Source organism: Dermacentor albipictus, chromosome 1 (genome assembly GCF_038994185.2).
Source record: "Dermacentor albipictus isolate Rhodes 1998 colony chromosome 1, USDA_Dalb.pri_finalv2, whole genome shotgun sequence".
Classification (NCBI taxonomy): Eukaryota; Metazoa; Arthropoda; class Arachnida; order Ixodida; family Ixodidae; genus Dermacentor; species Dermacentor albipictus.
The window spans coordinates 273,668,546-273,683,348 of NC_091821.1; the positions used below are offsets into that span (position 1 = coordinate 273,668,546).

General features: G+C 49.0%; 1 protein-coding gene across 1 annotated transcript in view; it reads right to left on the bottom strand.

Moving 5' to 3' along the window:
- Positions 1 to 14,803, bottom strand: part of sli (slit guidance ligand) — a 379,301-nt gene that overhangs the window by 225,729 nt on the left and 138,769 nt on the right. Inside the window, exon 4 of the mRNA XM_065440604.1 lies at positions 6,188 to 6,259. Within this exon, the coding sequence (XP_065296676.1) occupies positions 6,188 to 6,259 (72 nt within the window). The remainder of the gene's footprint in view (positions 1 to 6,187; positions 6,260 to 14,803) is intronic.

The window sequence follows — 14,803 nt, forward strand, 5'->3', positions numbered from 1 at the left end:
ATCGACGCCGGACAGGGAAGGCAATTGTACCGGGGTGAAGGGCAAACACGCAGAGGAAGGAAAGTGGCTCCCGTGAGCCCAACCCCGCCGGTGTAATCCTCTGCAGATCCGGCCGGTTTGCTCGGCCCGGCAATCCAGGCGTAAGCCGGCCCGTTTTCGGCGGGGGAAAACGCCGCCGGGCGGGATCACGACCCCTCGGCGACAACGGCGCCTGACACGCGCAGCCGGGGTCACCCTTCCCCATCAGCCGCTGTTTGCTGACCGGGGAGAGACGCGGGGGGAACGCGCCATCCCGCTGCGCCGTCATTTCGCCAGCGGTGGCGTCGCCAAGTGCCCGCGCGCGAATCAGACGCGCGGCCGACACACCTGCCCGAGTTCGGCATCCCGTCGACCATCGCAGTTTATTGCACACTATTACAATTAGCAGTATTATTAGTAGCACCTGGTAATAGCAATCACGCAAACGTATAATAAACACCACAAAGAGCGAAAGAGAGCGAGCTAGCAGTGGCTGTCTCGTAAAAGGGACACCACGTCCACCCACGTGAAGAGGAGGGAAGAAAAATGGAAAGAGAACATGTGTAAAGGAAAACGAGGGCGCAAAAAGGCACACCACGACACATCACACAACCAAGCGCAGAGTGCGAACGTTACAGACGCCAGTAGAGTCCCGTGGTTATTAATTCAAGCACACCTCTGTGAACCTCACATCTGGTTGAAGCACGGCCTTTTTCAACCATGAAGTCATTGAGCGTAGTTTGAGCAAGATTAAGTAGCCGGAACTTGCTCAGCAGCACACAGTGACAACTGTGGAAAGTTTAACATTCGAACAGCAAGTGCTCGAGCGTTTCACTGTAGTGTCCAACTAATGAGATGTGCTGCATCCACGGTGTTTCATAATATCCACTGAAACATCAGTGTTCTTCCTTAAGATGTGATTTGAAGGGCCATTACAAATAATTCATGCAAGAGAGGTGAGTTCGCGTTGGCGATACACAGCCGACCACGGTAGTCGCTTAATATGACAGCCTTTGACAATTTCGGATTACGAGTAATATAGTTCAGCGGCATAGGACAAGGCAAGATGTACGCAGTGAAAGGTAAGCAGGGTACTGTCATCAGCAATTTCGATGATATAGTAAAAGCAGCAGAACAGTTCTATACTGACCTGTACAGTACCCAGAGCAGCCACGCTACTTCCATTCAAAGTAGTAATGAACAGGATACAGAGGCTCCTTTTATACTTAGCGATAAGGTAAGACGGGCGTTGCAAGACATGTCCCGTGGAAAAGCGGCAGGAGAACATGGAATAAGTCGATTTAATCAAAAACGAAAGAAATATGCTTCAAAAGCTTGCGGTCCTTTATGCGCAATGCCTCATAACTTCAAGTGTACCAGAGATGTTGAAGAATACCAACATTATACTAATCCATAAGAAGGGGGACATTAAAGAACTGAAGACCTATAGGCCAATTATGTTGTTTTCAGTATTGTATAAAATATTCACCAAGACAATTTGCAATAGAATTAGCGCAACACTTGACTTCAATCAACCAAGAGAACAGGCTGACTTCAGGAAGGGATATTCTACAATAGATCACATTCATGTCATCAATGATGTAATTGAGAAATCTGCAAAGTGCAACCGACCTCTCTATATAGCTTTCATAGATTATGAAAAGGCATTGGATTCACTAGAGATACCAGCAGCCATAGAGGCATTGCGTAATCAAGAAGTACAGGAGGCATACGTGAATATCTTGGGAAATATCCACGAAGATTCCACAGCTACGCGGACGAATTAGAGTCTTTGCCCCTATTTGTTTTAGCCAAATTACGGCTGTAAATGCCAATTAAAGATATCCATTCCCAGCGGTAAGTAGACTTTTCTTGCAACGGCCCGGCCTTATCTGCCGGTAGCTCCGCGGCACGGCGCTGCTGTCAGTTGTTGAAAATGGCGCTTGTGCTTCACACGTCGACGGCGTGCGAACAACGAAGTGTGATTCATTTTCTCAGGAGCAAGGTACGAACGCCCATCGAAATTGACAGGGAAATGCAGCCAACGTATGGGGAAAGGTGTCTCGCTTTGAGAAGAGTGAGGTGGTGGTGTTGCAAGTTCGCAAAAGGCCGCGAAGACTTGCATGACAATCAGCGTTCGGGGAGGCCGCATGCGTCTTTGACTGACGACAGCGGCATCATAAATTTAGTGCTGCGATGGGACAAATCCCCTTTTGAATGGGGTGGTGGGTTGCGCCACCAAGCTCTTTTTATCATATTGCCTAATGTCCTACATACGTTATAAAAAAAAGAGGAAAGAAAAAAAAAACAGGATAAATTTTCATAACGTTTCTGAACCCCTATTGTGAACTTGGCTCTTGCACGCACCTCCGTTGTTTGTAGTTTCCCTATTTTTCTTCCACCAATCTTCCAATCGCCGCTTACTGTGGAGAGGACGTCAGAGAACGTCACATGGCAGTCGTGCTGTGATTGGCTGCGGCGAAACGACGGTGCGGTTGCCGGACGCGTCGGACGATGAAAACGTGCCCGGTTTGTCGCATGCATGCCGGGCGTCCGATCTGGCGCTTCGGCACAGCAAAACACCTCGACTGCGGCTGCCGCTCCGGCGCGTCGGACGCCAGATCGGACACCGAATCGGACCGTGTTGCCTTTCGCTTAAGGGGTGACGAGAAATATTCGGACGATAGTGACTGCAGCGGCGCTGCAAGGCCTCGCACCTGGCTCTGCATGCCGCCACAATCGCGGCGCATGGCTGAACTTACTTGGCGCATACCAACAACGTTCCCGGTATACAAACCACACTTGAAACTTGCATTTCCACTCTTAGGCTCAAACAATGAAATCTTCGTTACCTCAGTAAGCAAGCCTTCATTGCCGTGAGGCCACCTTATGTCACTTTGAAAGCTTCCTTACTGAGGGGCCCTCAGTGAAGGCTTCCGTGGTGCTTCCTCAGCGTAAGGTAGCTACCAAGCTACCTTCATGCGTCCTTACACAGCTCCCCACTGCTTAGCGACGTTTGCTTGCGCATGCGCGCTGTCGCCCACCTGCGGAGAAGCGCGAGCGCAGTACGTCTTGACAGGCATGTTCGTTTCAGTCGCGCGTTCAACATGAGTGGCGTTGCTAGGCGTTGCACGACACCGGCGTGCCAGCGTGTCTGGATCTCACCAAATTTTGCGCTATAATCTGGTACCTTTTTACGTTCAGTAAGCAGAACTAGAAGACAGCGTCGACGCGTCTCAATAATTGCACTTCAATTTAAAAACTGTGCGACGATACCACATACTTTTATAAAATAATGGTATTGGCGTAAAGTTTTTAAGAAATACTCTCGAATCCAGCCGCGTGGCAACCGTTCCTTACGTGAGGACGGGCGAAGGGAGCTTTCAGAGTACGCTTGCTTCCTCCATCGGTCCTTCACTGTAAGGAGGCCTCACGTAAGGTTAAGAAGCGGTCGAAGGAAAGGGACGTTTCATTGTTTTGGCCTTACATACATACAAGCATTTGGGCTTTTAGGAGCTCGCATTACTTATTTCTGTTATGTGCCGAATAAATGAGTCTCAATTATATCTAACGCGGTGCGTCTCCGACGATGTAAAAAAAGAACGATGTAGATAATGGCCATAGTATGGAGGTAGTCACATTTCCTTCTTTATTCTACTTAAAATTGCATAATTAGTCAAGGTCATTTAACCAACTTCGCAAGTACCAGCTTCAGGGCAAAACTTCCAATGGGAAAATTGCAGAGGGCTTTAGAAAACATCTAATTCGGCAGCTTCGAACTTTCTACCTGTTACGTAATCGTGCACCCTATGTATAAATATGAAAAAAAAAAACAGAAAGCGAAACCCGTGACATGATCATCGTTGACGCACCGCGATTGCAGTGCTCTCAAACGTATGCAGCCAGCGGCGCATTAAGCCTGCAGCTGTGCTGCCACTCGCAGAGTGACAGGGCAGCGATTCACAGCGCGATTAGCGCCACTGGCGAGTTTCCATCGCAACGCTGCGTGATAGCGAAAAGCAGCGCTGTTCGTTTTACACGCGGTACGCTTGGGAGCGCTGCAATCGCGGCGCGCAAGCGGGCAGATCACACGGGCGTCTTTTTCTTTCTTTTTTTTTTTACGTTTCGCGGGTTTCCTTCAGCCCGCAGAAGTTCATTATTACAGAAGAAGTAGAAAGTCAGAAGCTACTGAATGAATTTTTTTCCTACAGCGCTTTACAACTTTCTTATTTGATGTTTTCACCTAAAGGTAGTACTTGCGAAGTTGGTAAATTATTATTGACTAATTATGCAATTGGGCAGAATACAAAAGGTAGTGTGATTTGTTCTATATACAATAAACCCACAATATGCAATCGGTCGCATCCTCCTGGCCGGTATTTTGTAGCGGTGCCTTTTCCGATTCTATGCTTTTTCAGGCTTTTCGCGCTTGGCCACTGGTCAGAGCGACGGTCTGCCCACACTATGAACGCGATCAGGCGGCCGTGTGTGGTGGATTATAAGAATAGCATAGAATAAGGCATAAGGCATCGCTACAAAATAGCGGCCTAGTGTGTTTCGGCATATTTTTAAATGTTGCTAAACTTAGCTGGAACACGCTGTATATATGCCGAGAAACGACGTAGGTTACTTCCACAGGTTTCGGCCTTTTCTGTTGAAGAAAGTTTTTCAAAAATTGGTCCCTTGTTTGGCCCCTTTAGAATGCAATGTAATCATTGTTTGTCAATAAACTGAACTAATTTCAAGCACACGCTTTCCAAATCTGATCAAGTCACGAGGACCTAGCGCGAAACATCTAGCTCGGGTTTATTATTTTATTATTTTCGATGCGAAAGCATCAAATGTCCCATTGAGTGAAAAAGACAGTGTCTCTCATCTGCACAAGCGAAAAACGGCCGATGAATTCCCATTGGCTCCGACGCCAAATCACGCGCGCGCCTCGACAGAGAATAGCGGGCGACAGGGAACACCTGCTGCTGCGCTAGCGCGCCACCTGTTGTGCGAGGGGAAAGGGCATGGCCGCGACGCCACGTCACCTTCGCTTTCGAAAGCCTGTGTTATCCGCGCATAGCCTGTCCGCGCAAGCTCTCGGCTACGTTATAACTTCGCCTCTGTAATCACTATAACGAAATTAATGTATAAAAAAATTCGAAAGGAAAAACGTTGGCGATAGTGTTTTTTCAACCTACGACCCCAAGCTCAAAAGCCGAGTGTCCTACCTACTGCGCTTTACCAACGCCTCCTAGATGTGCACTCTGCTTTATGACGTCATGCTACTTGGACTGAGATTTCTGTTGTCAAGACCTGCGTGACGAAAGCGCTGCCGTCAAAATCACCGCGGCTTACTCGGGAGCGTCCCCATCAGATTCTATGTCAGCCGGGAAAGGTAGCGTGACGTCACGGATCGAAGTGCACAGGCCTTGCGCTATCTAAGGGAAGCGTCGGCCAAGCGCCCGCTTGCCCGCGAGGCGTCCGTATCTCGAACGACCGCTCGGCGGCGCTCGGCTGGACATTAATGCTCTTGCACTCAAAACTCGTCAAAAGCACTTGGGTGTCCTCGGATATATATATATATATATATATATATATATATATACTCACAGTGAAGTAGACGCGCGTATGAAGCGGTTTATTGACGTTTCGGCAGGGGTCCGGCCTTCATCAGATGGCCGGACCTGATGGCCGGATTTCTGATGAAGGCCGGCCGGACCCCGGCCGAAACGTCAATAAACCGCTTCATACGCGCGTCTACTTCACTGTGAGTATTTTACGCGGACCCAGAACTGCTTTTCTTCTGGTATATATATATATATATATATATATATATATATATATATTGTGCCACTTCACTGGCTGTCGTGCTGGCTGGTTCTCAAGTGGCTGAAATTCACTAATATGTTCCTCTTCGGTGCCCTTTGAGGGAACGCCGCCGTGAGACGTGCGGAAGTGAGCGCTATACCGGAACAGGCGACGCCACCTGTCCGCGAGACCTCAGAGCGCACATCGCTGTTGACGGGAGAGCGTCCCTGCAACAGCCCGCAGACAAAGCATGTTGCAGAGGAAACATACGCACTCTTCAGCATGCGTCTATGAGTGCCCGCGAAAAGATGCGTCACATACGAACCCTTCCATAACACAAAGACTAATAAAGATGATTTGCTCAACTTACAGACGCTGTAGGTTGACCATTGTCACGAAGAGCGTGTCCGGCAGGCTCCTGAGCTTGTTGTTGTTCAGGCGCCTGCGAAGGCAACAAAGACGATATACGCTTAACAAAGAAAGAAAGGATAAAGAGAAAGCAGAGTGAATGCGGAGACGTAAACCAAAAGTGCTGTCTTCAGACGCACCCGAGAGCCTTTCACAATATACCCAAGAGTGAACCAGTAACACTCTCAGAAAGCGTAAAAAATTTGCATGGATGCTCACGTGCGACACAATGATAACGCTGCACGTGGACTGCGCAGCGCGATCGCCAACGTGTCATCGATAATCGCAGAACGCTAACCCGCACGGTGTCATTTGGATGCTTGCTTCGTCAGGTATACTGTTGGTGCACGCGAGCAAGCTATTCCTGCGCTACACTCACGCCGGTTGTTGCACGGCGCCTTCTTGGTAATCGAGGCCCATCCCGACAAACGTTGAAAGGCGATTCACTAAGGGGACTTCTTACAGTGTCGCCTTCAGTTATGAATCGCTGAGGCATCGGACGCACTGCAGCCACCATCGCTTGCTTTGTGGAGACCGTTAACAAGTCTGAGAGCACCTTACGTGACACATTGCACCCATGTCTCATGAAATGAAGGTAGTTGAAGGCCTTAACTGGTTTTCTCTCACGACTCAGGCGAAGGACTTTTCCAAAGCCGTGTCGCTACGCTGCACCGTGTCGTGTTTCTTTTGATTTGTAGATGTATATATCACATCCGGATTCGGTGGTGGTTCTCGTCGTTTGCGCACTTTTCCCTGGATTTGCTCCATCATCCGTGCAAGAGTGGCTGATTTCTTTTTAGGGTACCCCCCGTATGATGCAGCATGCTCAGCTCCACAGCTTGCACACCGAGGCTGGGAACGTGACGTACAGTCCGTATGCGTATTGTCAGGATTGGGGGCTCAATCCCTTCGTCCGTGGTCCTTTGCCAAGAATGGAGTACGGCATGAATTCGAAGGTAGCTGGCCCATGCCGTCGTCCAACTTATTTACGCTGAGATCGTTGATGAAGTGAAGAACTGCTTCTCATCGAGAACGAGGAAAAAGGGGTTTATTTACAGAAAATTAACTCAGTCTAACATGACTGTTTGAGAAAAATAGTATTAGTCCAACAGGACTGCATGAGAGAAGTGAACCAGTCTAACATGACTGCTCAAGAGAAGTGTGTCCAACAATCGCACAACCACAGTTTTTATACACTCGATCCGCTGGTCCTACGACGCGGCGGCTGTTCGTTTACACACCACCAACTCGTAGCTGCTCTGAAGACCAGTTTACAGACACAAAGGCACACACATTCCGAAGCCCAAGCGACGGCGTTGAAGGTGGTGCCGTTCCGGAAAATCGACGCCGCTCGAGGGACGCTCGTTGTTTTGCAACATGCGGAACCGTGAGAGCGCAAAAATAAGACGTTCCCGCGGTAGCTTCTTCAGGCGTGTCGGATCAGCTCCACGTTGAGGAACTCTGGAATCATTGTCCCCACACCAAACTCGTCTTGTCACAATGTCGAAGCGGGCTGGAGGAAGGCGGCGGATTCCAGCGCAAAGGTCGCTTCTTTGAACGCCTCGCAGCTGCAGCGGCGGAGAGCGGGAGGTGCGCGTCTTGCACCCCTTGTCGTAATCGGGTGGCAAGGTGACAATCTTGTTGTGCAACCCGCCGTTCTTTACAGCGCCTCCATGGCCCCAAAAGTCTCGACTGTCTAGCGCTGACAACCGCTAGGCAGGAAGAGAACGGCTGCTGGTCAGGGGGGGATTGATGTCTTGGCTCGCAGCGACCACTTGTGCATTGATGTCACGGCCCCAAAACATCCAACAAGGACAGGCAACTGCAAAATGAACCCCACAACACGGCTCTGCGCCGAGATTACGTGCATTGGCTCTCACTTTAGACTCGCTAGGCTTCAAAAAAAACAACAACAACATAAGTGCAGAAACAAAAAAAATGCTGCATTTCACTATGCCAATTTCTGAAGCAAATTCCTGCTGACAAATTCAGCAATCATGGAGGGAATCCTGCTAAATGAGAGGGGATCTTCTTCGCTTAATAAATTTAACACTAGTAACCCTAAAATTTAGGCGGGACCCTCAAACGCAGAATTCAAATTAGCCTGCTCAAACCATCCGCATTGCTATGCAACTTTCCCTTCTTATATCTAACGGAGAAGTTGTACTCTTGGAGAGTGAGGCTCCATCGGAGCAAGCGGCCGTTTTTGTGTGACATTTGATTGAGCCACGTCAGAGGACAGTGGTCGGTCTCGAAGATGAACTTCGCTCCGTACAAATAACACGACAACTTCTGGGCGGCCCAAACCAAACAAGCGCATTCCTTCTCTGAAGCGCTGTAGGCTTCCTCTCTTACATTTAGTTTACGGCTGGCGTAGAGGATAGGATGCTCCTCGTTATCGTCGCCGACTTGACTAAGTACCACGCCCATACCTCTGTCGCTTGCGTCGCATTGAACTATGAATTCCTTTGTGTAGTCTGGCGCGCGAAGCACAGGGCGAGAAACCAATAGCGTTTTCAAACTTTGAAAAGCGTTCTCTTTGTCCTTATCCCAGTGTACGTTACTCGGTGCTCCCTTTCGGAGGGCGTCTGTTAATGGACTTGCCAATTGTGAGTAATTCGGAATGTACCGTTGATAGTACCCCACAAGTCCCAAAAATGAACGAACGTCCGTTTTCGTGCGCGGCTGAGAAAAATCTCCAATCGTAGCTATTTTCAGCTCAGCCGGCCGTCTCATGCCCTGACCAACAACATGGCCCAGATAAGTAACCTGCGAACAACCAAACCTACACTTTTCCGCTTTCATCGTTAAGCCGGCTTCCCTCAACCGTGAGAACACCTGTTTGAGGTGCGATACGTGTTGTTCCCAGCTGTCCGAAAAAATGGCCACATCATCAAGATAAGGTAAGGCGAACTCCTGCAAGTCCTTTAGGACAATATCCATTAACTTAGAGAAGCTAAACGGCGCGTTCTTCAGCCCGAAGCTGAGTGCGAGAGGGCGAAAAGTGCCTACAGGCGAGATGAATGCGGCATAGCGGCTGGCACTTTCGGAAAGGGGAACATGCCAGTACCCCCGCACGAGATCTATAGTTGAAATGTATTTAGCAGCGCTAACTCTTTCAATTCGTTCCTCAATGTTGGGTATCGGGTACAGCTGATCCCTAGTGATCGCATTTAGCTTCCTGTAGTCAACACACGGACGAGGGTCCTTGTTAGGGGTTTCTACGAGTATTAGCGGCGACGTGTAGTCACTCTCAGCGGGCTCAATAACTCCCAACTCTAGCATGCGCTGTATCTCTGCCTCCATAATCTCTCTCTGTCTTGGAGACACCCTGTAAGGTTTTGATCTTACTGGTTCGGCAGAGGTCAGCTCAATTTCATGCGTTATCAGTTCGGTTCTACCCGGCCGATCGCTGAATCTGTCGAGATATTCCCCTAACACCCCTTTTAGCTCATCTAGCTGCTCGGGTCTTAGAGCATGCGAGCTTACCGAGTGTTCTACTACTTCTTCTAGGCCGATTTCAGAGTTGGAGGTTGCCCTATCCTCCTTAAACTTGGTACCAATGCCATCCGGCTCTTTGACAGTATAGTTAACGACTCCGCTCCGCTCTACATACGGCTTCATCAAATTACAGTGATATATCCTCACTTCCTTCCTGCGACCGGGCATTCTCAAAGCATAGTTAGTTTCTGAAAGTTTGTGCAACACTTTAACGGGCCCGTCCCAGTGAACTTCAAGCTTGTTCTTTCTTGAAGGTTTGAGGATCATTACCTGGTCTCCGGCGTTAAACGTACGAAGCCTCGCATTCCTGTCGTAATAGAATTTGGCGTTCTTTTGAGCTAGTGCCATGTTCTTTCCGACTAATTCTTGGGTTGCGCTTAGCCGTTCCAGTAAATTTAGTACGTATTCAACCACGGTTGGACTAGATCTCCCCTCTTTCCTCCCACATCTCTCTTAACATTCTCAGTGGGGAACGGAGTGTCCTCCCATACACTAGTTCTGCTGGTGAGAACCCTGTCGCTTCATGTGGAACCGTTCGCAAAGCAAACAAAGTTGCCGGCAGACAGTTCTCCCAGTCCTCCTTGTGCTCGTAACAGAGCGCACGCAAAACTCGCTTAAACACCGAATGCCACCTCTCTACACGGTTTGACTGAGGGTGATAGACAGAACTGTGTATTAACTTTACCCCGCACTTTTGCAAGAATGTGGAAGTCAGTGCGCTCGTGAATACTGACCCTTGATCTGCCTGAATTTCGGCTGGAAACCCAACTCGTGCAAACACTGTCAAAAGCGCGTCTACTACTTCAGTGGAGCTGAGCTCTTTCAAAGGGATTGCTTCTGGAAACTTGGTAGCCGGACACAGCATGGTAAACAAGTACCTGTAGCCTGATTTTGTTTTTGGAAGAGGCCCTACCGTGTCTATTACAAGCCGTCTGAAAGGCTCTGTTATTAAGGGCACTACCTTCAGTGGAGCTTTCCAAGTCTCTCCTGGTTTACCAGAACGCTGGCAGGCGTCGCATGATCTTACAAAGTTTTCTACATCTTTGAAACAGCCAGGCCAGTAGTATTCCATAAGCAATCTTTCCTTTGATTTGTTTATGCCTAGGTGGCCGGACCACCCATTTCCATGACAAAGACTCAAAAGGTCCTCCCTATACTTAGTAGGTATGACTAACTGATCTAAAATCCTACCCTTTCGATCTCTGTAATGCCGATACAACAATCCTCCTTTCTCATGTATCGTTACGTTGCGCCTAGCAATGCCTTCTTTAGCTGTGTCCCGTAATTTAGCTAAGCTCTCATCATTCTTTTGCTCAGCTGCCAGTGACTCTCTATCCACGCGTAAGAGTTGATCAAAGTTCTTTGAGGCCGGTGATAATAACGACCCTGTCTCGCTTGGGAGCGCGTCTGCATGCTCTTCCTGCAGGCTAGAACTCTGACACTCTAGTGCTACGCTCTCATTGAGCTGGTCAACTGGCAGGCTCTCCTCAACTGTTCTTTTGTCCGTCGGGCCTAGCTCGGATTCGGGTATTGAAGCCATCCCCTTTTCTGCTTCAGCTGGAGGAGCTTGAGCATTTTCAGCCGAAAGCGCCGCGATCTTACGAGCTTGGCCTCTGGTCAATGCCTGTACTATGCCCTCTCCCAGTTTGAGCCCTCTGTCACGCAGTAACTGATTCGAACGATTCGAAAAGATGTAGGGATACTGCAGTGACAAAAATTTGGAAACTGCAGCCTCAGTCTCTAGCTCCCCGAATGGTCCACTGATTTTGACTTTGGCCATGGGCAGACACACGCTGTGTTCTTCTACAACCTGTTTTATCCATGCTACTTCTCCGGTGAAGTCCTCTACCATCACGTAAGACGGATGGACAATGTCCAGCGTGGCGGCACTGTCTCTTAGCACTCGGCATGGTTTTCCATTAACTTGCAGGTCGTGGAGATATGGACTTAAAAGTTCCATATTCTCATCCTTTTCCTCCACGTAGGAAAAAACTACGCTTGGCTTCTCGCAGTTTACAGCTATATGTCCCAGTTTGTGGCATTTGTAACAGCGAATTGGTCTGACAGATTCGAATTTTCTTTTCTGTTCTTTTTGTGCGGTTTCTCCGTTAACTTTCTCCTCGCTCTTTTCTGCGGGCTTTTCCGCCATGTCTACAGGCTCGGATCGTCTAGCTTGCGCACCCTTTTTGAACGGAAATGGCTTCCGCGGTCCATTTCGACCGTCCCAGTTTCCCTCCTCGGCGTTCAACTTTCTACGGGTTGCGTACTCTTCGGCTAATTCAGCCGCCCTTTCCACAGTGTTTACATTACCTCTATCTTGCACCCACAGTTTCACAGCTTGGGGAATGGTTTTGTAAAACTGCTCTAGACACATGCATTCAATGATCATGTCTCTGCTGTCGTACGCTTCCGCGCTTTTAAGCCACTCGACTAGGTTGGCCTTTAAGCTATATGCAAACTCCGGATAGCCCTCGCTATCTTTCTTGCCTGTGCTCCTAAACCTTTGCCGAAAAGCTTCGGCTGAAAGGCGGTATTTCTTCAGGAGACTAGCCTTAACTTTCGCATAATCATATGCATCCTGCACACTCAATCTGGCGATTACTTCCGCCGCCTCACACGGCAACATAGACAGCAACCGCTGTGGCCATGTACTCGGACCGAAGTTCATCTTTTCGCAAGTCCTTTCAAAATTGCTTAGGAACAAGCCTATGTCGGTCCCGACCTCATATGGCTTTAATAGCCTGTCCATGCGGTACGATTCTGCCTCACTTGATCGACCCAGAGCTCCTTCACTTCCTTGAGACAACTCCAAACGTCTGTTTTCAAGTTCAAGTTGCATTTTTGTTATCTCGCGATCTTTATCGCGTTCCTCTCTCTCTCGTTTTTCTCTGTCTCGTTCTTCTCTTTCTTTTTCCCGTTTCTCTCTCTTTTTGAGAAGTTCCAATCCCATTTCAATATCTTGCTCACTGGCCTGATTGGAAATTAGCTCCAATAATTCCGATTTGAGCATTTCCTTGCGTACATCTAGGCCCAGTTCCTCACCAACAATCAACAACTCGTCTCTCAGCAGTGTCCTTAACTCCATGACTGCTGCTTTACTGCCTTGATTCTGCTCTCTAAATCTAGCTAGGAAAACACAACCTAGCTAACACACAACAATCTAGCTTCCCTACTGTTCTAAACAGAACAACCACAAAATGAAGCCTAGAGAGTCAAAGCAAAAACCAAGCACTCACCACAGATACAGCACCATGTCGCAAAGTCCATCTCACCGCTGTCAGCCAGTTGTCAGGATTGGGGGCTCAATCCCTTCGTCCGTGGTCCTTTGCCAAGAATGGAGTACGGCATGAATTCGAAGGTAGCTGGCCCATGCCGTCGTCCAACTTATTTACGCTGAGATCGTTGATGAAGTGAAGAACTGCTTCTCATCGAGAACGAGGAAAAAGGGGTTTATTTACAGAAAATTAACTCAGTCTAACATGACTGTTTGAGAAAAATAGTATTAGTCCAACAGGACTGCATGAGAGAAGTGAACCAGTCTAACATGACTGCTCAAGAGAAGTGTGTCCAACAATCGCACAACCACAGTTTTTATACACTCGATCCGCTGGTCCTACGACGCGGCGGCTGTTCGTTTACACACCACCAACTCGTAGCTGCTCTGAAGACCAGTTTACAGACACAAAGGCACACACATTCCGAAGCCCAAGCGACGGCGTTGAAGGTGGTGCCGTTCCGGAAAATCGACGCCGCTCGAGGGACGCTCGTTGTTTTGCAACATGCGGAACCGTGAGAGCGCAAAAATAAGACGTTCCCGCGGTAGCTTCTTCAGGCGTGTCGGATCAGCTCCACGTTGAGGAACTCTGGAATCATTGTCCCCACACCAAACTCGTCTTGTCACAATGTCGAAGCGGGCTGGAGGAAGGCGGCGGATTCCAGCGCAAAGGTCGCTTCTTTGAACGCCTCGCAGCTGCAGCGGCGGAGAGCGGGAGGTGCGCGTCTTGCACCCCTTGTCGTAATCGGGTGGCAAGGTGACAATCTTGTTGTGCAACCCGCCGTTCTTTACAGTATGCGCACCAGCGCATATCTTGCAGCGGATGAGGCCTTTGCAATATTTCGCTATATGTCCATGTCTTTGACATCTGAAACATTGAGTAGCAGGCCCCATGTATTCCGTCACGGGATAACTGCAGAATCCAAGCGACACTCGGTTTGGTAAAGGGGCGTCCTTAGAGAATTCCAGGATGACCGAGCGTCTTCGGGTTTCCGTTACTACGCCGTCTTCGTTAGGGACGTACAAAACTTATTGCCTTTTAGCAGATCTAACTCCTTGTTCGCTCAAATACTAGGTCGTCATCCGAGTACTCAACAGGAACGTCCTGTATCCTCCCGTACGTGGCAGAGCAGGAGTATGGAACTCGAGCTTCTACAGGAATACCCGATAGATCTGTCACTGTGAGGAGGCGATTGGCTGCAGGAAGCGTAGACACTGTCACCATGAGGCTGCCATCCTTGTTGAGACGGTGGCTGAGCATTTTTTCTTGGGCTGTTGTCACGACCACAGAAGCCAGAAGATTTGGATTTCCTTTCCGTAAGCTGCTGTCAGGCTGAGTTGGCTTGAATATAACAGGAGCACCTGAGGCTCTTTTCTTTTTGTAAGAGACAACAGTGAAGGCTGTCTGGTCCATCTCTTCGTTGTCTCCTGTAGATTCGCTTGTGTCGATCTCATCTTCACGTAGCCTTTACCTTGCTTGCTCATCTTCTCTGTGGTCTACAGAAGCAACATGCTGACCTGATTGCTGATTTCTTGCGATGGATGCCATCAGAGCATCACGCAGGGCGGCCGACGGCGGAGGCTCACCGCGCTGCTTCGGTCTGGTGCGCTTCGGGAGCCGCTTGCTGTGCTTCTCTCGCAGGACGGTGACCCCCAGACCGGCGTTCGGTGAGAGAGAGGCACCAAGAGTAAAAATGAGCACTACACTTGCTAAAAAAGACTTAAAATCACAGACGGACGTTCGGAAGCGAGCCTATCGCTTGTCGTCTTCTTTTTCCCAGCATATACTGAACTGTACATTGA